We start from the raw sequence: 24,572 nt of genomic DNA, 5'->3' as shown, positions 1-24,572 counted from the left end.
TAGAAACATCATAAAGAAAAAAGCTATTACTACTTTCAGTACTATGCTCATGGCAGAAGCATGAAGAATATTGTTGTAGAAATTTTATGTAGCTTACCAGGGGAGGAAAAGACCTAGAGTAAAAAGGTATGGGTACAGCTTTAGGTGGAGTGAACCGTTAAAGTTCCAGTGCTTAAATGGATGCTGAGTCTGTCTCAGTGGGAACTACAGTCCATAAATCCCCAGCACGGCTACATGAAAGCCAGAGAACAACCCAGGCAATGAGAGCTGTGTATAAATGATCTCTGTTAGTGTTGTAATATCTGAATGTGAACTTCAACTGACCCGAGAAGGAAGAAAATACCTCTTGAAGTTCTGCAGGCAGTCCAAACAGTCCTGCTTGCTCTTGTCATTATATTTTTGGACAGCAGACTGTGCAATTTTTCCATTCTATCTCTTATCTTCTCTTTTGATCACCGGTGAAATAAGTTTTGGACACCAACGTATAAAGCAATGGTTCATTTCAGAGTCGTGGCATGACTTCCATGAGATGGATGAGTCAACACAGATATTTCAGGATAGGATGGGCTTACACTCCACGGGTTTTGTTAACAGTTTGTGCATCCAGAGGTGAATGAACAACTCGCACTAAAATTGGTTTTAATAAAGACAGCTCTGTGCAACTGAACGCAAAAGACGACTTAAGAGTTCAGTTGCAAACTCCAGTTAATACTATTTACTAAATTTTCAAGGCTGGTATTTGACACGGTATATTCTAACCCCACAAAGCTTTATTAAAGAAAATCTTCTGTTAGGGAGTAAAGGCTTGAAAACATATTCCTTGCCAAGATACATCAGTGAATGAGTTATTCTGAGATATGAATTACTCTATCACCCTATGTGAAACTGCAGAATTTGACCAATACATCTTAAGAATGTGATACACAGTAGTATTGGTCAGGATAGCTCCCATAAGAAGTATGCCACACTGCAGAGATTTCCTTCATTTTTCTCACTGTCTTAGTCCTGAAATGAGTCACTGACTCATGCCTGGGGATCCATGTGGCTTTTAAGACAGGCCTGATTGGATTTAACTTAAATAGCTTAGCTGATTGTTACTATGGAAAAATTATTTCATTACCCAGTTGTGTAACATCAAGATTGTTTCCATGACTTAAAACCAAACAAAACACTTGTAAAATTGACCAGGACAAAACCGGGCTGCTCAGAGCATCACACGCAAATCGTCTGTTAAGATCACCATCCTTTCAGCAGATATGCTGCCTGTGTAGAATTGTCTGCAATAACACTGTGAGAGGACGCACGGCTCATGTATCAACCCTCCGCCTTTGAACCGAATAATGATGATTTTGGGCGGGGTACCAATTCAGGGGGGAAAATGCCTTCATTATTCAGTTATTTCTATCACAGGCCCCAATCAAAAATCAAGACTACATTGTTCTGATCAATGCAAACGCATGCATTAAAAGACAATTCCTGCCTGAAATAACTTTCACTTTGACTTTATGATAGAGGGTTATATATGGTTTTTCATAGTCTAAAGTAGGGTGAAAAGAAAGGGACATTTTAAAATGAGAACGCACGAAAGGTTTGGTGTAATGAAATCACAGTTGATGAAAAGGTAAGTCCCCCTCCCTCCATTTTTTTCTGATTTTAATACACCTACCTCAAGAAATTAAAACCAAATAACATTCTCAATCATTTCTTACTTCTGCTGTAAAACTGATTTATTTTGAATTTTTTGCCTCAGTTTTTCCCCCCTTAGTTTTTATGCTTTTCATTTAAATTCTCCACTTATTTCTAGTCTAATTGTTCTCCCCATCTATTGCTATATTCAAATGCAACCTCTGTAATCCTGAGAATACACCACAAATGTTGCTGTTGGCTGGTGTGCCAACTCCCAGCACATTCAACAGAGGTGAAGGAAATTAAACAGCTTCATAAATCCCTGCTAGACTGAGGTCTGACATAACGGAATCAACATGGAAATTCTACATACGAATTTCCTCCACGACCTAACCAAAACCACCCACAACACAGCCCGGCTTTCACACGCACTTCTCTGCGTGAAACTCCTGAGTCCTGTCCAGGATTCATAAAAGCTGTGGGGTTTTGTGTTGAAACAAACCTCGAGAAAATGAAGTAACATTCTTAATTACTCTAAGAGAAAGTACTTGGAGGTAGTTTGGAGAACACCAAGCCTTAAACATGTTTTATTACCTCAGATGTTCTGGAAAACTGTTTTCAAAAGGTTTGTCTGATTGCACTAACATAAATCTTTTCAAATTATAGTCTTTCCTTAATACCCATTCATGGATCTATAATTTTTTGGGCTTGACAAATTTCGAAAGGATTCCTTACTGGCTTTTAAAGGAAATGGGAAAAGGTGCTTTCAAGACTGAATAAACTACCAGCGCCAAGGGTCGTTTTGATCAAATTTAATTACCTCTGATAAGCCTCCTGCTGAAGACATCTACCTTGTAATGGATGATATTGTTGGCTATTGCTGAATGTGAAACGATCTTCTCCCCTGCCATCCCTTTCTTCTGTGGCAAGAGTAGTGAAAAAGCTATTTATTGCTCAGCCACACACCTATTTATCTCCACTTGTTTGAGCAGACCCTTTCAGGATGGAAACCTCACTACAGATTTCATACAGCAGACAGCTCAAGCTTTTACCTAAACTAATGGTTGGCTCTGGTCCTTTGACCTCTAGGTCTCGGCAAAACTTTCTTGCTCCGTCTGATGCTGTGAGACATAGCACAGCTGTATTTAGGTACACAGCAGTTTTCCAAGTTTCATCATCTTTTCCCTCAAAACCATAAAGGTTGTATGATTAAGACTAGTCTTCTGTGCAGCACTAAGCAGTCCCCTGGGACTTGCCAGAGTTTCAGGCACCTGTGCTATAATAATGTTCCCCTAACTAAAAATACAAGATCAGAAAAAAGGAAAGGGAAGAAAGGAGCCCTGAAGAAGGGAGGAACCTCCAATAAAAAGTACAGAAAAGGAACGAGAGTTTAAACATGAGTTAACTAAAAGGGCAACAAAGCTCTGCTGTTTTAGTTATTTGCCATTTTATAGCTTCTTCTACTCTTTCTTCACCCCACCCCCCACGTTGTTATCTCCTATCCATTTCTTGTCCCTTTTCTTTTCTTGTCACCTGCTGTCTCAGCCTCTTCTGCTACCACCCCACCTTTTTTACCTGGAAAAATGATCCTCAAGCCATGCCTAATAGCTCCGTTTGTGTATATCAAGCAACACCTCAAGCTTGCTCTCCTTTGGGGCAATCTTAGACGATAGCACCAATCACTTCCCAACAGCATTACAGAAAAATACGTGACTTCATTCCAGGCCCTGGATAGAAATGACCATAAAACCCATGCACCTTACTGAGTTTGTACCTTGCTGCAGGGAGCAATCCAGTAGGCTATGGCGAGGAAGGGCAGGCCGATGGAGACCCCAAAGACAGCCAAGAACTTCACAGCTATAGATTGCTGCCGTAAGCCTGAGAGGTTTTCGTACCACATGGTGAGCAATTGCTGCTGGCAGTTGGGGTGAGCGACAAACTGTAAGGGAAACAGAAATATAAGTATCAGTAGCACTGTCTGAAGAGGATGAGGTTTCAGTGAATAACCTGCTGAATTTGCCAGGGGAACAAGACAGGGCGCCTCTTTGTTGTCCGATGTTGCTTATGGTGTCGCAAACAGAAAACTGCAAACCAGGCACCCAAAATCCCCAGGTACTGGCAAAACGTGTTTCACTTCTGCTTCTTGTCTTCTCTAGGTAAAAGTTTTGCTAGACAGCAGACCGTCTGGGCCAAAACCCAACATCCACCAGTGGCCAGCACTGACAAAGTGCCTCTGTGGGCACGTTACCTTTTGAGGTAAGACGGTCTACATGGGGATTCAGAAAAGAAAGAGAGGCACTTTGATGTCAAGCTGAAAAAACCCCTCTGATGACTTGCTAAAGACATAGGGCATTAAAATAGTAGCTCAACACAGCACTAGTGCGATATCATTCCATTCACTGCATACAGACCCAAACAGAACCATTCTGCACGGTTCTCCTTCTCCTGTTAACTGTAAGAGGTCTGGCTGGTATTTTGCTACTTTAAACGCTATATCTCAGAGAACCCTTCAAAAAATGACAGCTCATTCTTCACTGATCAGACAAAAAAGACAAATTTAAAAGCAGAAGGAAAAGCCGTGGTGCTCTGGTACAGAAAGTACATGTTTTGTATTTGTAACTGAGACTCTTCTTCAGCTTATTGTTCAGAGGAAAAAGAAAAGGCGAGCAGCAGACAACTGGAAAGGGCAATTTCTTAATGGTAAAATTACAGCACCACTGGGTCTCACAGAAGAGTTTTATTATAAAAGATTAAACTTCTTTATTTCATATTGTTCTTCAGAGTGACTGAATTTAGAATGTGACTGTCTTTATTCACAAAGGAAGATAATTAAAAGGCAAAATAACTGAAAGGAAATATGAAAAATAAATATCTTGCTAATGTAGCTGATTGCATTAGCAAACCTGAGTGTTTCATTTATGAGTTTTGCGGCTGAATAAATGTTCTTAGGAGGGAAATGTAAACCCCTCCGCTATTTCAAAAAGCAGAAATTTCTGGACATGAGGGGGAGGATGAAGGGGGGAGAGAAAGAGAGGAGGAAAGCAGAGGTTACCAGGGGACTGGGTGGCTGCTGGGGGGGACATGGACCGTGTCTGGCAGCTGCCCCATTGCCCTGCTTCAGCCCTTTAAGTTGCAACCACCTGGGGGGATTTCAGCTGTAGTCTGTAGTTTTATTGGGACTGAACAGTAGAGGAAATTCTAACTGTGCTTTCATCTTCACTGTCTATGAAATGATGATCAAATCGGGACTTTAATGGACTTTTTTCTAGACGTTTGCATAATAACAAAACCGTTACTATGAGTTTAAATGATTGGTTCATTGCTAGTGCAGAATGAAATACAGTTGCACAGTAATTAGGATTGCCATGGAATAGAGCATTTCCTTCTTTAACAGCACATTAGCAGCTATTTAAAATGTGCTTCTTCAGATGAATTAGGCTCTGGGGCCTGCATTTCTCAAAAAGAAAAAAGTAGAAAATAAGACTTTACCCCTTCCACTGAATAAATCAATCAGAGTGAAGAAATTCGATAGGTACTTTTAACCTCTTCTGTCTGTAGATTTTTTTCCTGGAAATATTAACATTTTAATATGCTTTCTTTTAAGCTGCTTTCAAAAAAAGAAAGCTTTCAAAGAAGATAATCTATAAATCATCAGTCCTAGTCCTTCTGAGCATTTAAAGTTTAAGGTTAAGGTGATGACAGCAGTATTGCAAGGAGGCATTTCCTAATGCCCAGTGTTTATGCTTGTGCTAATGCTGCTAGGGCTTATTATCTTTCTGGCAAATGGACAGAAAGATGAAGTGGAAGGAAGCTAGAGAGAGAATTGATTCTCTTTGTAAATTTTATTTTTCTGATATGATGAATTCAACAGCAATCGCAGCAACTCATGGAAAGGAAAATTACAGTGGTTGATGTACAGACTTCTGAGATGAGGGGCCAAAGCAACAGCCAGGCTTCCTCCTGCTCTTGGAATTGTTCACTGCATTATGAGAATTGATTCAGATAAAGAAATGCAGTTGTCCTTGGCAATGAGACAGTCAGAGACTTTTGCTGGTTGGCATTTCAGAGAATTCATCAGACATTTTAATCTCTTCATTTTTTCACTCTGTCTGGAACAGCTACAATGAAAATACAAATATGGGAAAATTGAGAAGGAATTGCCATAAAACCCAGTCCATTGGAACAATTTATTTTGTACAAGGCAATAAAGATGGGCAGCATGCCACAAGGCCTTAATGGTGTTCATCTTCGTCTGATTATTACAAAAATGAGGGGAAAATAAGATGAGGATAAGAAAGATCAGAGCATGAATGAGATTTGATCTGTTATTTGCTTATAGCAAGCAGTAGAGTTTTCCATTATGTTTGATCCATCAGATATTAATGAAATACACAGTCACCCATGGACAATGCCAACCCTCTCTCTATCAAAATTTCGGAAGTTGATCTTAGATCTCATCAGAGACATTACAGACCCAGTTAACTTTCTCTCTTCTCCGGGAATGGGCACTGACACCAAGTTAAAGATCACACTAATGCTTTGCTTAGTGTTGTAGGCACAGAAAAGAACAGAGTTTGAGACAAAAGCTTCAAACCAGAACGCTTCAAAGCATAATGAAAAATGGTGTTACAGTATATTGAATTTCAGAGGCTTAAATGCTGCAATGCTTTTTCAAAGTTCCCATTAAATGCTATTTCCCTTTCTTCAGTACTGGAAAATGAGGCTAGGAGGCTTTTAGGAGCAAACTGTGACTGCTCCTGTGCTGCATCCCAGAAAAGGAGAAAGGCAGAAAGCGTTGCAACAAGACCAGCGTGGCTGGGGTTGTGCAGAAGGGCAAGATATCGCTGATTGAAATGGAAGCGCTGGCAGTGAAGGGGATTGCATAGGTCCAAAAAAAGCTATTTAAAAGCATTAGATGCTTTATCTTACGGGCAGAGCGAGTCCCCTCCAAGCTGATAAAGTAATGCATCGGGATCTGGGAGTTCAAGCAAAATGTTTTCCAATGCTTCTGCATTCACAAACCACAGTGGGAGCTTTTCTGGTCCCATGGCACAGGGACCCCAGTAGATTGTGGTGGTTTTTTCTTATACCATGGATACCTCTCTGATTTAGGAAGAAAACTGTACTTCCCTCCAGCCTATCAGTTACACATCTCTTTAAGTTTAAAAATGGCTAAAAAAAATTAATAAAATCACACATTAATCTGAAGAGGCAGCTCAAGCTGCCAAAGTGGCATTTTTGAGAGCCACTGAAAGACACAAGAAAGTATTGACACTTCCAAAAGCCACTGTTTGGTGCTACAGGGGATTAAATGAATGAGTATTTATCTAGAATATGGAAAAATCTCTCAAAGCTTTCAGTGGGAATTGAAAGGGCCCAAAGGAACTGTTTCTATGTGTAACATAGAAATAAAGAGAATGTTTTAGACACCACTGTGGATACCACATTGAAAGATAACTTTTCCACATTGCTATCTAATTTGATGTATGACAGCTCTTTCTCGTAGCTTATCATGTATATGCATTGTGGGAAAGCACTTTACAGCTCTCATGACAGAGGGAGATTTTTTCCTCAGCATACTTGTTTAAAAATGCATGAGTTTCACTAGGCAGACAATAAAGTACCTTTATATCTCTATAACTGTATAGGAAGTTACTTCCTATAGAAAACACTGCAACAAAGAGTCTTTCATTTTTTATTTTCTATTATACTGGACACCCAGAGTTTGTGATGAGGACCCTGGTCACTTCTGCTGTTTAGTGTTAGCACTGTAGTTGCCTAAGCTCGCAGTGGTTAGGCACTGTTTAAACCTAAACCCTCTATCCAAAACACCCCGTGGTCCCTACCTGAAGGGCATCTCTCTTATCCTGTGGCACATAACAGAGAAGCTACAGCCAGGTGACAAAAACCCAGGAAATTCTTGAGCGTCAGACAATGCTCACACATCAAGCAGGAAAAAACAAAAAAGGAAAAAATTATCTCTCGGACAGAAAACTGCTGTCAGCAGAAATAAGGAGGCTTATGGCAAGACAGGTAAAAGGCAGAGGTCAGCCTCAGATGATTGGAATTAATCGTGCAGAAAAAAACCAGTACCTCTTTTATTACTGAAATAATTCTAATTCCCTTACGAAATCTACCACTGAGGTAAAAGAATTAACTACTCGGACAGGATCGTCTTGCTTTGCTAATGCACTCTCTGCTAAATAGCCAGGGGCTGAGCTAGGAAGGAAAAACTCATCAGTGAAACAGTGAAAACACTTTAAAAACCTGCATGTCAGAGCTATCAACATAAACTTGTGACTTTAATGCCCCGCTTTCACAAAGATACTCTTGTCGTGGCCTCTCCAGCTCGCCCCTTCGCTGTAAGCTTTATAACAAACAGTGGCAAACCTCAGCAAACAAAAGCTGCAGTTCAGGTGAGCAGCGGTGTGTTTAATCAGCGGGTGAGAGCTAGAAAAGGCGCTGCATAAATAGATTTTCAGGAGAACATTGGTAATGTCAAGAGACACTGGCAGGGGCAGGGATGAGCCATTTTTCTTTCCATCATGTAGCTGTGTTCATGTCCTTTGAACAACCTTTCTGAGTTCATTATTAAACATTTGTCTTTTGATGTAGCTCATCACTTCTGCAAGCCTACATTGATTAACACATTTTAGGCTGCAGCACCTGCTCACAGGAACCCCTGGTCGGGTGCGTAATGCTTCAAATGCCAGAGATCCTAGTGAAAATGTCGAAACCGTTTTGATGACTCATTTGAGTAAATCGTCTCCCCATGCCTCTGAATTACAAGGGAAAATGAGGGGAGCATCAAATGGATTGTGTACATGGCTTTTCCCATTTTGCCAGGGCTCTCACCAGGGAGCGGGGGAGCAGCGCTCCTGCAGGGATCCGCACGTTGGAAAAATCCAGGTGGGATCTGAACCACACACATTGTGTGCTCTGAAAGGATGAAAGTACGTAAGTATTATTAAGAAGACTTCATGACACACCTCACAGGCAAACACAACTGGAGCTGAGCTTGCCGTGCTGGTGTTGCCAGTCCTGGTCTGGAAGGCGAGTTGGCATTTGCTGGGCAGCGGTGTTGTCCTTTCCAGATGGAAAGCTGGGCTTGCCCATCTCCACTTTTGGGTAGGCAACGTCATGTTTCTCCCAGCGAAACCTTCGTTAAAGAAGATATGAAATCACCCTTTTTCAGTGGGTTGCTGAAGATGCTGTGGGAGTATCAGCAAACATCCGCAGGGGTGGAAGAAACTCAGGGAAAGGTTGAAGCAGGATATTACTGCTCTTCCCCTGAAGGGTAAAAAATATACTGCCATTTCACCAAAGAGGATGAGAAGAATTAAAGGGTAAATGTATGCCCACGTGCTCACGACAGAAAAAAAGAGGCAATGAAAATATTAAAACAAAACGTAATTTCTTTGCTTTTAAACCACTTCTCACTTTGGAAGATTCCTTTAATATTTTACGCATTTTTAAGACTCAAAGCCTTAATAATGAGTTTGGATTTATACTGAATAAAATACTTTTCTTGAACTGAAACATACTTTTTGGGGAAAAAAAACCCCTAAACTTGAAAAGAAAGTGGAAAATGTGTTGGAACAGTTTTTTGATCCAGGAAAAAACCCCACCTACTTGCAGAGTCATTTCACCCAAAGCAGAGCAGGAGACAAAAGAGCTCGGTGGAAATTACTGAAGCTTGCTAGGAAATACACAGTACAGGAAAAGGCCAAGATATGCATATGCCTTTTCTTATCTTCACCTTGTACTCTTCTGTGAACCTCCAAGTGAACAAAGAGCCCTTGTTTTGAAGAAACTATTCTGAGACACCTTAACAGAAGCAGATGGGATATAATATATTTCATGATCCAGAGAGCGGAAAAAAAAATCTGCCTTGAGCAAGTGCTTGTGCTATTAAACTATGACAAATGAGGTTGTCAGAGGGTAAATATGGCTGGAACTTGGCTTACTAGTTGCTGTTGTGCCTGATAAGAGGTGCAAGTAAAACTGTAGAAAGTTTAAGAAATAGAAAACTACTTGCCCTATTATTTATGAATTAAAAATAATAAGTAAAGTTCCAATCTAAATACCCATGCTGCGAGACCTTTTCACACGAGACCTGCTCTAATTATAGTTAAATCCTATCTATAGCCACAGGCCCATTTTTTAAAACACTTTGCACCAGAGTAACCTTACAAAGGAGAGTAAATCAGTAGGTCCAAATTCCTTCATCCAGACGCAAAAAAGAATTTCATGGAACCCTGTTCAACTTGGATGAAAGGAAATTCAACTGATCAAGACTCATTTCAACGGGATGTGACCATTGCATAAAAATAAACACTCCATGAGGAAAGGGCCTGGGAGATATTGCAGTTGCTGCAGACACACACAGAGAACATGAAGGAAGGAAACGTCCCTGCCCTCAGGATTTCTGCAGCTTTCCCTCTGTCCCTGGGCTTCATTTGACTGTCTAATGGCATCACGCAAATATTCATGAGGTTCTTGCTCATCCTGTAGATGAGCTTTATGACAGTCTTGGTGAATATTCAGACCTGATATCTGGAGTCTAACATCAGCATTTATAAACCTGGTAGCAAAGGGAAAAGGTTTCTATACGTAGGCAGAGCCCAGATGAGCTGGAATTATCAGGAAAAAGACCCAAATCCAACAAATTGTGCAACCTCAGTCTCTGAGTTACTTTGAAGGCATAACCCCAGAAGCATTTATTATGGTTTTACTAATAAATTACACTTTTTGTAAATCTTTCACATGCACCTTTCCGAACCAAAATACCTTTTATATTAGAGCCATTTGGCAGTGGGAAAATACTTTGTTGCATCAAATCCCAAGACACTCACATATTGTCCAGTTTTATGGAAATCCAATATCTGGATCCCCGTCCTGGTTGACCCGAGTTATCTAACCCAAAATTCTGATTCTGAACACTTAAAACCTTAGCACAGCTACAGTTTACAACCACGTCTCTTTCCTGCGACTCAGCCCACTCTATAAAAGCAAGGCTGTTGTTTGGGATAGATCTGCTCTCTGCTAAATCAGTGAGTACATTAACAGGATTGGGATCTCACTTTGCAAAGGTGACAAGAAGACAGAACCAAGGCAGTGAAGGTCATCCCAGCAGCCCAATGCTTATGTAATTGCCCAAAACTACCCATGGGGTGAAGCTCTGTAAAGGAGAATGTGTACTCCCGTTAGACCGAGCAATGTGAATAGAAATGGGATTTGACCAGCCACCGGATTGTTAAACAGGCACAAAATAAAACCCAATAAAACCAGATTAGTCTAATAGAAAATGAAAATAATGGGCTAAATAAAACTGCCAGGACCATTTCAAATGCAAGTTGCCCATTGACAGAAATGCTCTCCAGTGCTGAGTGAAAACACAAAATAATCCTCTTAGTACTAGAAGGAATGGAGGGGGATTTTTTGCCATTCTGTTACATTTTCAATTTATGTGGTATAAAATTATGTTTGATATATTTGAGGTGTATAACTAGAAAATGCAGACTTTACATAAATTCTTCAATTGTTTCAGTTTAAACCTTGTTCTGCCTAAATTTTCTTTATAATTTCACTTCCCTGAGACAAAGACAGAGGCTCTTTTTTGTGCTAAGCATTCTTCTATAGGGTAGTGAATAAGGTGGTTGGCTCTTGAGAAAACTTCAATTTCATATTCTAGTAGGCTGCATGTTTTCTGAAGAGATTTATTGCTAATGTCTGCATTGTCCTCTTTGTACATGTATGAATAAATCTTATCACTGAATTATTTATCTGAAAACAAGCAAATGAATTGGAAGTCCCAGCCTCTAACATTCCAGGGTTTTCATATCTGTGCAGAATCAAAACCACTTGGAAATCCTTATTATTTAATTATTCATCTGAAAACATGCCACAATAAAAAGCTACCAAACAACAAGCTCCCTTTGGTATCTAAAAAAAAAACCACCACAGTGGGCAGAGAAGGAGAGATTTAAAATGCTAAAGCTTCCTCCTCCCCCAGGAGAGTCAGTAAAGTGTTTTCCCTTGGCTATGTGGTGAGGAAAGGCTGGGCTGGTGCTCAAACCCAGATGCCTCCAGTGTAGATGGCTTTCCTCCCAGCAGAGCTGATGGAGAGAAAGACTCACTCACAGGATGAGACTCCTCTTACCACGAGGTATAGAGCCCCAAAACCATACTCATACGTAGACATCTACAGGTGTGTGACAAGAATCTCAAGTAGGAGCACCACACACATCCTGGGTCAGTACCCACACAGACATCTGAACCTGAACACGGCTTAGGAAAATGCCCTTAGTAACTTGAAATACTGAATCTTATTATTTTTATGAGGGGTTGTACCCATCCCCATCTGAGTTTCCATTCAAAATGCACATTAGCAGGTCTACTGCCTATGGAGAGATAGATGAAGCCAAAATTGGGGGCAACTAAGGTCAGGTTTATAACAGACCATATTAATCGCTCTTTTCTAAGAGAATTTCATTATTAATAAAGGTAATTTTAAGTCCTTTCATCTGTGACAGACATCCACGCAATGGGTCTGGTGTGTTCCCGTGCTCTCTTGTCAGTGTCTTGATGGACATCTAAGACCCTGTGGCAATTTGCAAATGAAAATAATTAAGTCTGCATATTACAGTGAATTGGGAATATTGCAAACACCACTCACGATGGAGAAATGATTCATTCAAGTCTTGAGAGGATGGATGTATGGGCAGGAAATAACAAAATGAGATTCATCTTGGGAAAGAAAAAAAATTATAACATCTGGGCAAAAGGAAATCATCAGAACCACAGATTTTAGTGGGAGGAAGGAACCTTGCTAATGAAATACTCGGAGACACAGCAACACTTTCTGTGTGGAAGAAAAGTAACTCCTTCCCTTTCCAATCTCTGACAAAACGTATGTCATATGCAATTAAAAATGTAACAATTACATGGATAAGCTTACAAGTCCAGGATGACCACAGAGTTTCTACTGTTCACATAGATACTAAATTACATTTGGACAGTATCAACTGGTTCTCCAGTGATGGAAACAAGAGATACTTTTCTTCCCACCACCACAGTCCAAGCTGTCAATGACTCCACAAGATTTCAGTTAAATATTCCTGAAACTAAAGAGTGGAAAAAAATTAGCCAGGGATTACAGAAACAGAAGCAAAAAGCCAACTTCCTGAAAGCCTTTCTTCTTGAGGAGTTCTCCTCCTTGAGGCTTCACATTTAGATGGCAGAACATAACCCTGCCTTGCTTCAAGCCATATCTGTGCACGTGACAACCATTGGGGTATAGCAAGATCAATGTTCGTCCCATGGGAAATTCCTAAACTTAATTTTGTTCCAAAGAAGGACAAACAGCCGCAAGAGATTTTCTGTGACCTACGCAGCTCCGAAAGCTGCGGAGCTGAAACATTTCGTACCAGTTACTGAAATGTAGTTTTCCATTCGTGTCAAGGCTAACGCACAGGCTGTGTGCGAGGCGGTGGGCGGTGTGCCCCGGTGTCCCCCCTCTGCCTTTCCCCTGCAGCGGTCCCTCCCCGGGTCATGGCATTGCAGGAATTTGCAGGATAACTGCAATTTGGAAGGACACAGAGCTCGCTGACCCATCGCTACCCACGCTGGCACACTGCACAGATATACTCCTTGCTTTCCAAAGGGAGGAGCTGCAGAATTTCTTGTTGTCCGTGGGCTTCTCCTGCCCTCTGCTCTGCAGCTTATTTTCTCGTGCTTCTCTTGCAAACACCAAGCTTTTCCCATTAACCCTCCTAAGGATGTGCTAGCTGAGCTCTGCCCCAGCCTGTGTTTGGGGCAGTGCCTGTTACTGCACATTTTGAGGCTCAGGGCTGTCTCCTCCGCAGGAGCAGGGCTGGCTCTTTTGCCCGTTCAGAGACAAACCTTCTCTAGCTCCCGTGCGGGGTGGAAATGCCGCACGTGGGGCCCCATTCAATAGTGAGGAGGACCCTGGAAGGCATTTCGTGCACAAGATATTGGGCAGGGTAAAATCGCATCCTCCGAGCAAATGAATGGGGAGCACAGGTTATTGCAGCAGTTGACGAGAGCTGGGACTTCTCATGCCCTTGAGTATCTGAGTCGCGTGACCAATGCAGTGAAAAATTGTAATTTAACGTGGCCATGAGTATTCTGTTTGGAGCATCCTCCATATGTTAATTATTAATAATACAGTTATGAGAAAAGTTCCTGTTCTAGCTCTCTATTAAATAGGATTTACACAGCCATCTGGTGTTCTGTTTAATTCTTATTAATTTTTTTTTTTTTCCAAACCCAATTTGTGTGTCTTTAATTAAATTAAAACTCGTGAAAGAGAAAGGTGCTCTGGCTCTGTGATGGCTATGAACTGAACTGCTGAAAAAGCTGAGGTGGGCACTCAACACTTGCAATTAAAAGAATACAGCAGTGATAATTCTGACATTGGGAAAGAAGGATAACGAATGTCACCTCTTACAGAGACGCAACAGCTTTAAACCTAAAGGTAAATGTTGACATATAAGCCCCTTGCCAACATTAAAGGATGACAAAAAAAAGGAGCATAGAAATACAGACAAAAATGAGAACAGAAAATATGAAGGGCTCTGGAAAGCTGATATACACCAATAAAATAATTTCATCGTAATACATCACAAACTGCATTTTCTCACTATTGGCTGTCCAAGGGAAGACTCCAAAACAGACTTGTCCCAGCCTCTGTACCTATACCTCTCACAGGCAGAAATCACACCCTGGCTTGATTAGAAATGAGTTCACATGCAGGGAAAACCTGTGCTACCCTCATATTTCCAGTATCTAATTAAAACCAAAATTGTTTAATTGTTTCAAGAAAAGAAAAAACGTTATTCTGCAACGTTCAGTCAAGAACATGAAGTAAACTCTCACTTAGATGTCGTAAACCTGCATGAAGAACAGCTGAGAGTATCTTTGCCTCAAGAAGCTCAAGATCAGTTTTGTTTTCTTTCCTTGGGACCAGAACTCCAATTAGCAACTCAAGCCACTTTTGGCTATAATCCACCAGAAACACCCAACCTAAATAATTCTGGTTTCACCTTAACGCTGCTTTTAATTTGGCCATTTCCATGAGTATCTGCTGGACCCAGCCACAGTGTTTGCTCTCACACTGTGACAGTTCCCCAGCCTTCTCCTACAAAACCCAAAGAAACCACCTGAACAGCCTTGCTACGGCATCAGCAGGGTGCTCTGCTACTCCTGCACCCAAATCTTTCTCCTCCCTTTGCCTGAAGCCCTGCTCAGCTGGAGGAGAAAGGAATCAGTTCTTGACTGGAGTACGCAAGTGCGAAGCAGAGCTAAATAATACCAGGGGAGACAATAGTACATTTTCAACAACCCCATAACATGGGCTAAAAGTCCATTTCTTGGAAACAATCCAGGACTCAGGAAATGCTCAAACGTTTGCAAATTGTTTGTTTTACTCTTGACAAACTGTTCCCACTGTAATAATTTTCGAGGAATCATGAATCATTTAAGACAGCTAATTTGAAGGGAGAAAAGACTCTGGAAAACTTGAACGGAGGACATTTGAGTGCAGTTTTCCAAGAATCCTAGGGTACAGAGTGATTGTTTAGTTCTTTCTGGAAGGGTAGAGAATTAGAGTAATGCAGTGCTTTTAAAGACCACCTTGTAAACTACTGTAATTGTAGCTTTCTCCTTGCTGTGAAATACGTACAAGCAGAGTTTCTTAATTCTTCAGTGACCTTCTACATAAAGTCCTTCAAATATATAAAGCCTTAAACTTGCTTTCTTGCCAGCTTCTCATATGTGCTAGTAGCATGCTTTGCAGAAAAAAAAAAGAAAAAAAAAAAAAAAAAAGAGGCAGACAAAGAAAGTCCAGAACTTTTGCTCTTTCTTGAACAACTTTCCCAGATTCATATCAAATTTTGTAAATTAGGGAAAAAAAAAGATAACGATCAATAAAACTGTGTCTTTTCAGGTGAATAGAGAACTGCTTTTTTTGGAGTAGTGAAGGGGCAAGGTAACAGGGAATTCTAATGGGAAGCACAAAGGAGAAAGTGCAGAGAAAGATCATTTAGGGCCTGGACAAAAACCTGTTGTAGGGTACCAGTTGCAGTTTTACTGAGTAGAGGAGATAAGAAGGCTTCAGTCCCCCTTTTAGCTCTGATGTACATACAAGGTTTTCTCGCACAGACAGTGATCAATGAACAGGTCTGTGAACAATCAGCTCAAGGGCAGGTTGCCCGTGGACTTGGGGATTTTCGGGCAGGTATTTGCCTTTCAAACATAAAGGCACAAGCAGCACAGTGTTTTGGGCTAAAAGCTGCCTCAAGGCTGATGGTTTGGGCTCACTGATGTACAGGCGTGACGTGCACTGTACGTGCAAGGGAGGTGCAGCCTCTACCTCCAACCAAGTGTGGCTTATTGGGGAACGCAACTGCTGCATTCAGGATCAAGAAGATACTGTGTTGGAACCAAAATTAGGACTTAAAATTGAAACTGTAATCGTAGCATCAATTGCATCCCTAAAATTTTCAGATGGGCACATACGAAGAAAAAGACAAAAGATGGCAGAGGCAATTTAAATCCTTAAAATGCAATGTGATGGCTCTCAGTTTCAAAATCCTGCTTTCTCTGCCTCCTCCTGCCCTCCGTGGCCATTGGCCTTTGAGAGGGAAGACAACTCCATGTGGGCTGGGAGCTGGGCAGGGAGTGGGAGAAGCTTGTAGACCAGCTGCTATTATTAAAGAAAAAAACCCCCTTCTTAGACACTGTGGCTGTGGTGATTGCTGTGTATGAGGACGATGAAGTAACAGGGAAATTTAAAAGAACAAGGAAGATTTTTTTGAGTTTGTGCAAACACCCGATGAAACCCTACAGATGCAATTGCTCTCCTGCCGGAGGTTGGGAGCCCTTGACATCTTTCCCAGACTCTGGAAATAAAAATGTGATAAAATGCAGACTGCATCAGCAGCTGTAAAAGTAAAATCATTGATATTAAATAATAATTTTCAATATAAATTGTTCTCTGCAAATTTTCATCAAAGAAAGCCTACTGTAGACACTTAGAGTACTAATATGGAAATGTGAATTAAGCAGCTAATGGTAGAAATGGATTTTTTTTAAACATAAAATATTTCTTAACATTTCAGATGTGAATGCAATTATTTAGTCTGGATACTAACTTAATGAAAAAAATAATAACAACTAACTCCTCTTTTATTTTATTTTCTCAGGCCATTCTGAAGTCCTTAAAGTTGTCTTGTCTAAGATTCTTCTTGCTGTTCCTGGGAAAGAACAAATATAAAACACTTCAGGAACTCTATACTCATTTAAGTAAGAGCATCTTTATTTCCCTGGCTCATCTAGAGCTTGCTGAGCTGGAGAACGCAAAACTGACCATCTGAATGTTGACGCTAACGGTAGAGGTGGCGAGCAGGGGTGGCAGGCACCGCCGTAGTCCCTTCATTAGTCCTACCCTGCCAACTAAACTTCCAGGACAAAAAAAAAATGGCAAACACAACTATTTCTGTGTCATTCCTGTCCCAGAACGCAGTTAAAGAACTGGAAAGGTCTCCACGTCCCTGGGACTGTTTCTGGGTGAGTTAGAGCCACCCACGTCTCAGCACCGAGCCTTGGCCTGGGCAGGGAGCACTGCCAGACCAGGCAATGGGCGTTTGGGTGCTGTGGGTGGGAAGTCGCTCGGTGCCCCTGCCTCGCTCTGCCTTTCACACTCGGAGTACCACATGTGATCTCACGCCTATGAGTCATTGCATTAGCTTTGAAAAAGTGACTTGGAATTTACAGAATCTGTCCAAGAATTGATTTATTAAACGTGTACAATAATTCACCCTCCATTTCACCCCTCTCTATTATAGGATTCTTTTGAAATGAAAACAGATTTCAAAGCACAGAGTTTGTATATATAAGCCTAAATATCTCTCAGCTGGATGAAAACCTTGTACCTGAAATGTATTGCCTCTTAAGGAAATCATTACTGTGTTACCATAACACAATCTCTTTGTTCAGCAAGTGTGATAAATATCAGTCTATTATCATAAGCCACTGCCAATAACCAAAGCCATTTATCTGAGTGTGTTTCTGCCTCCCACAAATGGAACTATCTTACTTTTGAGTTAGCAGTTAAATGCTCATCTTAAACATAGATATATTCTGCCTGCTTAAAAGGATATTCTGAAAAGTGCTAACCTGAGAGCCAACGTGACGTTGATGAATGCTTATGTTCATGTTCTGTAATCAGTTTAACAGTTATTATCAGTGTGCAACAAGTTTCTGTGATCCAGAAGGGACGCTCAGCTTTCCTGGCCGTAAGAAGATATTTATACGTAACAAGATCAACTGTATATGACCTACCACAGATGCTTTAGGTCAGTGTTCATGCATTACGAAAAGGTGCACATATATACAATGTAAGAAACGGAGGCCGTGTTGCTCTGAAACCAGCTAAGCTAGGATGAATGTGCTCAAAGCGGCACAATAACTAACAGAAATTGAGGTCTGGCTAACGGTCTTGGTATCTAAAGGGTGACGCAAATATTTAGAAGAATAAAGAAGCAAAATAGTGCAAAAGACCTCATACATTGAAAAGGCTTGAGGTTCTGACCAACTTCATGATAATTCTCAGAGCGTAGGTCACTGGGGTCTGTTCTTTGATGAGGTGTTATCAGTGTCTTTCAGAGGAGTTCATTTTCTGAAAGAGCAACAGAGCAAGTTTGGCCTCCTGTTATCAAAGCAACAGCTTGAATAACTAAACTTACCCCACTTGCTGAAAAGCATCTAAGAGTGAACTGAGATGTTACGCTCAGTTTTGGTGACGGAACGATGCAGAGACACAACATCCTAGGAGGAAATATTTGGCTTCATACTATGTGCTCCTAGATGAAAGCAATTCATTTCAAATAAGAGTTTTAAGATTCTCTTTAATTAATGGCTTTCATAACAGGAAAAGACCTTCTCTAGCCAGCACAGCAGTACAGTCAAGAGGCAAACTGAAGCAGGTGGTGGGTTTGGGAGGGGAAAGAGAGAGCAGATGTTAGCTTCAAAAATTGGAACGCTCTTTGAGTCCCGTAGCAGGAGCCCAGTTTCCATCAATGCATATTGTAGGAGCAATTAATTGGGACCACCCAGGCCTAGGATTTGCCAGAATCAAATTTGCTATTCACACAACATACTTCCGTAAAGCTGGATGTTTGTTTAAAATACTTCTAAAGGTCATTCTGTCTTCATGTTTTTCCTTAAAATATACATCTTCCTTCTGTTTTGTAGATTTGGGAAAATCTGACTCTTAGAATATGGATGCGGAGCTTTAGGAGAGTAGAAGCTGGGAATCTATCACTTTTTGTTAATGTTTATCTACTTTCATATGCTCTCAAAAAAATCAAAATTCCAAGTTAATCAGAAATTGATTTTTGAGGTTTTGATCTAATTCTGAATAAAAATTAGAAAACTTAGTGTTTTTTTTAATTTAGATTCCACTTTTCATCAGACTGTAGTAAAGGGTCTTGACAATGACAAAATTGCTACTTTTTGTATATGTTTTTTCTGTAACATTACAGAAAAGGAAACATTTTTCATGGTTGCAAGTGGCTTTGGAGACTAAGAGGAGATGTGGATCAGAGTTAAGTGGTCAGGGAGCATTTAGGAGCAGACAAGTGAGACAGGAGACAGTCTGCTGACTTCAATCAGGCTGCGGGGACCAGTTACTTCCTCAGTCAAAGCCGTAGATGTAGTCTGAAGGAAAGACAGATGGTTTGGGAATGTGAGGATCTGGACTAAATTATCTTCTTTTATAATTTGTGGCCAAAGATGCCACAGCATCTGCTAGGTTCATCCCTCACCTTCATGTAAGCCACAGTGAAGGAAGGAAGACTCTCTGTGTTACACTAACAACTTTTGGTCCCTGCTGAAGTCCCCAGAGGCTCATAGTCATGATCCGCACAAGAAGCACTGTGCTCCATGGGCAGTCCCTTGGGCTGTCTATGCATCCATGTCTAACGTTTTAAAATAAATGCCATACCTGCTGTAATATGCCCTTTGCAAATAACCCTCTCCGTATTAAAATATGTGACAAAATGCAAATCAAGCCATAAACCGCTAAAGTTCTAGGGATAGTCCTGGTCCCACAGAAATCTATCTTACATTTATTATTTTTCAGGTGACATCAAGGCAGCATAATTTAGATGTGAAGACATAATCACCAGCGACCCAAAGAAATAACTTACCTTCTTGACCTCGTATTTAATAGCAAGCTTAATCCTGCTCAGACTTGGCCGGTGGTGCTCGGGGCACAAATGTATGTTCACATCTCCGTTCAGAATAGCCTCAACTTCTTCAGTGTCTCTGCACAGGTCCAGCACTCCCACAACAAAGTCCTTGCATTGCATAGATAGCTTTCTATAGTCGTTCTAAAGGAAAACAGAGAAAAATGAATTATTTAATTGCACACGTGAAAGCATGCCTCAAACGAACAAACAGAAAAAGCAAGAGAGAGCAATTGTAAGCAAGGTTACTTCTGCAAAACTACTGACTGGAATAGTAAGAAAGCACTTTATTTCACCCAGGGTGCAGCTAGCTTTTCACAGATATACATGAACTCCCCCAGACTTAATTAGCAATGTTTCTATCGGCAACATAGTTTGCATTACAATAGAGCACGCTTTACAGAACAACAAGTAAATAATTTATAGGGAAATTTTGTTTTAAAGCAGTCGCTGGATCTCTCTTCTCTGGGTGGCATATCATCTAGGAACGTGAAAAGATGGTCAAAGGTCCTGCTAATGGGTCAGAATTTACAGCAAATTTTACAATTTAGTTTCTTTGTTAGCAATTCTTTCTTTAGTAACTTTCAAGGAGTTTCAGGCTGGCACAACAAGCTGGAGCATCACACATACAGATGTGTTCAAGTGAATTATATAGTTGTAATACCAATTTCAGTTTCAAATTTATTACCTACCAATTTGGTTAAACAGTCCCAAAAGAGCATCCAGAGGATCATTTTTGTCATAACACTTCTCCAGCAAATAGGACTTTAGAAACTCAACATGATTTCCTATGAAATAATTTCACCTTGCAAACCTAAATTACACTTATGGGAAAAGAGATAGTATGTAGCTGTCTTGATAGAGGACTAGAAGAGCAGTTTCACTGCCTTAAATTAAATTGTGATTGATTTTCACATGCTGACACTTAAATAATGAGGAAAATGCCACCATCTGTGTAAATGCTGTAAATTAGAACACAATTAAGGCTACCATTAATATCCTAACAAAATGGTGGTATTAAAGACTCGATGTAACAAATAGAAATAATAAGCATAAGACAAGCTCTTACTGACTTGAGAGATCTTTTCAAATTAGGTTTGATGAGTTAATTAAATTCAGCAGCTTATCTAATTAAGCCAGCAGCCAAAAAAAGAAGATAGTTAAACCTGGATTTGATGAAATGATGAGAGTAACCTGGCTTTGTACTCCTATATTTTCTAAATTATTAATTCTAACATTTACACATAGCAACGTATTAGCCTTCCTTGTTAGGCAAAGATCTCAAAGCACTGTGCAAACATTCATTAAATAATGAGAACAGTGCTGTCTAAAATATGATGTTATTAGAGGTGGCTAAATGTCTTTGGACAGTTTTTTCCCCTTCAGAACTGAGATGTTCTTGATACTTAATATTTTTTAAATAAGTTGGTTTGATGAATTTGTCATAGGCTTGAGGTTGCTTCTAATGTGTGTGTCCCAACTTTGCTTACTATGCTGTCCTGTGTGCTGAAGATTATGAAGAGCTCTTTCACGCAGCACAGAAAAATTCAATAGTCACAGGGAACCAGAAAGCCTTTCGGAGCTGGGATTAGACCAATCTCCCAGAAACAGGGACGATGCCGTTTCTGATAGGTGTTTAGGAGAAGGGGCTGAGGAGCTGAGGGATAGCCTGTATTTTAGTGGCGAGACCTTCTGCAAGGCGGAACTTGTACGTTTACATCCTCCCATCTATCAAAAAGGTTGGAATCTGGGTTTCCCTTTTCCTCCTTGAGTGCTGTAATCAGACCGCATGTTCTAATTGGAGTGTTCATAAATGGAGATCAGCAGGAACTTCAAATCTTCATTAAAAGGAGACATAACAACAAGCAGATGTTTATCTCTGGTAGAGCAGGTGCATGTCCCGCTGCAGAAACTGGGGCACCAAGACTTCTATAAATGTGCCAATTTAGCGCATTAAGATTTAAGATGTCCTCAAGGTTCGGGCAGAAAATGATTGTACATTTGCATTTAAATCTAGTACCTAGGTATTTAGTGGAGATAGGGTTTGTAGAGTGAGTGTGATCAAATATGGGGTAAAGTAAGGTCTGAAATGTAAATGAAAAAAAGATTGTATTTTATGGATTCAAAGCGCTCCTCGCTAATCAATTTTGTGCTTTGATCTTCACCATACCAAGAAGAATTTCAGTAAATAGAAAGCTTGCCTGTTCACTGAGAGAATAGATGTCCAAACAACAACATCAGCCTGGAAGTAACTACAGGAATCGTGAAGGACAGCAAATATAGATAGATCTGAAAATAGATGTAGGCTGGGAATGAAATACCTAGCTGCCGCAGGTAATGCAGACACATAATTAGCCCAGCAGATTTAAAAAATACAACTCTGAGAACTCTGCTAAGCTTTAATACCATTCTCTATGTACACTTTACAAAGTTCACAAGCTTATCTGTTAGCCAGGACATTTCAGGTAATTCTCATCACCATTTCCACATCATCTGAACAACTAGTATGTATTAGCTCAGATTATTTTTCCTCTTCTGCTTTCTTTAAGGAAAGCAGTTTAGTTAACAACTAGGAAAGTGCTTCTAAAGCAACTGTAAATGGCAGGCTCCCAGCTGGCAAACTCCATCAAGACCCAACTTTATTCACATCTCCAAGCCTAATGTTTTTGCTTGTTCTGTACATTTGCAGGGACTGTGAATGATTTTTCTGTTCAGAATTATTTACTCCAATTTTTAAGTAGACACAAGCAGCAACACAATCTACCCAAGATACAGGCTGTATAAAGAATAAAATAACTAAAATAAAATAAAATAAAATAAAATAAAATAAAAGTGCCTTCCAGCCAATCTGCAGCCGGGCAGGAGAGCAGCTTACTGCTCTCATGAGACTTTGCTCACATGTTAAGACAAACCTCAACGATCACTGAACCTGCTGTGACTTCTGACGATCCCTTTTACAAAAACATTTGTCATCTTTGTTGTGGCTTCCTTAATGCTCACAGTCAGCATAGACAATCCTGTTCAGTCTGACGGCGAGAACACAGCGACTCGCCTCATGTCGGTGTCTTTCTCTTTGCAAGCACAGGTTATTGGCTGTATCTTTACTAAAGACTGAGATTAGCAGGAGACTGACAGCCAAGCTTCTCCTGACCCTGCCTTGCATAGTGTAGCTTTGGTGACGCAAGCAGAAATGACCTACCTGCATATAAACCACTGAACTGCAAGCCATGACGCATGCTAAAAAACTCAGGGAAGCCAAGAAGATTTACAAGCAGCACGGAAGCTATACCGGTGGGTGTGCCAGTGCTGTATAAATTGCCTGTATTTCACACATTTGGAAGTATCTGAGATCCCACATCCCCTGCACCAAGGAGTGCCGGGGCAGTGGTGGGGCTCGCTTTTGTGTAGGACAGAAGGCTCCAGCCCCAGGGCAAGGGTTAGTGAGGGGTGGAAGAGTCGGGAGGCAGAGGTAAAGGAGAACCAGGACGCATTTCCAGTTACTTTTTGTTACACCGAGGTTTTTGACGATCAGAGCCCTGAGGACTCCTGGTGACTTTGCCAGGAGGCAGAGGGGCAGACGGCCACTGGGCCTTGGGGTGCAAAGGGCCAGTCCCCGCTCCGCCACAGCCTCTGCCAGCTGGGTTTGACCCCCAAACCAAGTATTTCATGGCCATCTTGGTCTAAATACGTTTCTGGGTTGAACCATTCTGGTTGCAAGCCTGGGCAGGCGGTGGGCTGCAAGCGGAGGTCCTCCTTCCCACCGCAGCAAGGACCTCACGGCTGGAGACACAAAATCCAGCTGGGTCCTCTCGGCAGCCTTGTGAAAACAGACACAGGCAACGACAATAACCCATACCTTCCCGAGTACTCCGATTAGCTACCACATCATAGAAGTCTGAGGATTACAGGTTTCATAAAACAGATGGATTTTTACAGTAATGAAAACCGCAAATCATACGTGAGGGATACTGGGGCCTCATCCTGACAAGCTGAGTGCTGTCAGGCCTCAGGGAGGAAGATGAAGGATACAACTAAGTACACAAGAGAGCCAGTCTGCTTCAAATAACACATGGAACGGTATTTTATTTCCTATAGAGACAGCGAGCAAAGAAGGATCAGGATAATGCTTGAGAATGTTACAATATCATTTTTTAAAAACTAGAACATAATAAAAGGATTCCAAATTAGTCATTTCCTGCTTCTTCTAACACTGTTGTGCATGTGGAGTTAAAAATGTCTAATTTTGCTGTTTTGAAAAGGCTGATGGTACTTGTCATTCACTGCAATTTCTCTGAATACCCTATTATTATCTGTTGATTATGTTCTAAATGAACTCTGTCATGTCTCCACATCTGTTCAAAACCACCCAGATTTCTTCAGAAAAGAGCTGTTTCAGGTCAGAGGCAGGCAGTCTGAGTAAAAAGTTTAGTGATGAGAAAAAGTAAGACCAGCAACCTGTCTTGACTAGTTAATGAAAAAAACCACCAAAAAAACAACCCCTGTTTAAAAAGCAATCACAGTCAAGCACTGAAAAGGAGCATCCTCCATGGGAGCCTACCTCTGAAATGCCAGCATTGCAGGTGCATTTGGGATGGCACATAGAAATGTCTGGCCTCGATGCTGCAACGTACAGTGAGCAGGTCTGAGATTTGCTGAACCTCTCAGTGCAGATGA

The 24,572-nt window shown here is 40.9% G+C and overlaps 1 protein-coding gene across 1 annotated transcript in view; it reads right to left on the bottom strand.

Moving 5' to 3' along the window:
- TRPC7 (transient receptor potential cation channel subfamily C member 7) overlaps positions 1-24,572 on the bottom strand; it is an 81,302-nt gene that overhangs the window by 30,069 nt on the left and 26,661 nt on the right. Inside the window, exons 3-4 of the mRNA XM_049829943.1 lie at positions 19,860-20,042; positions 3,401-3,565 (exon numbers count right to left, since the gene is read on the bottom strand). Of these exons, the coding sequence (XP_049685900.1) occupies positions 3,401-3,565; positions 19,860-20,042 (348 nt within the window). The remainder of the gene's footprint in view (positions 1-3,400; positions 3,566-19,859; positions 20,043-24,572) is intronic.

Source organism: Accipiter gentilis, chromosome 26 (genome assembly GCF_929443795.1).
Source record: "Accipiter gentilis chromosome 26, bAccGen1.1, whole genome shotgun sequence".
Lineage (NCBI taxonomy): Eukaryota > Metazoa > Chordata > Aves > Accipitriformes > Accipitridae > Astur > Astur gentilis.
This window is presented reverse-complemented; position numbering and strand designations above follow the sequence as displayed.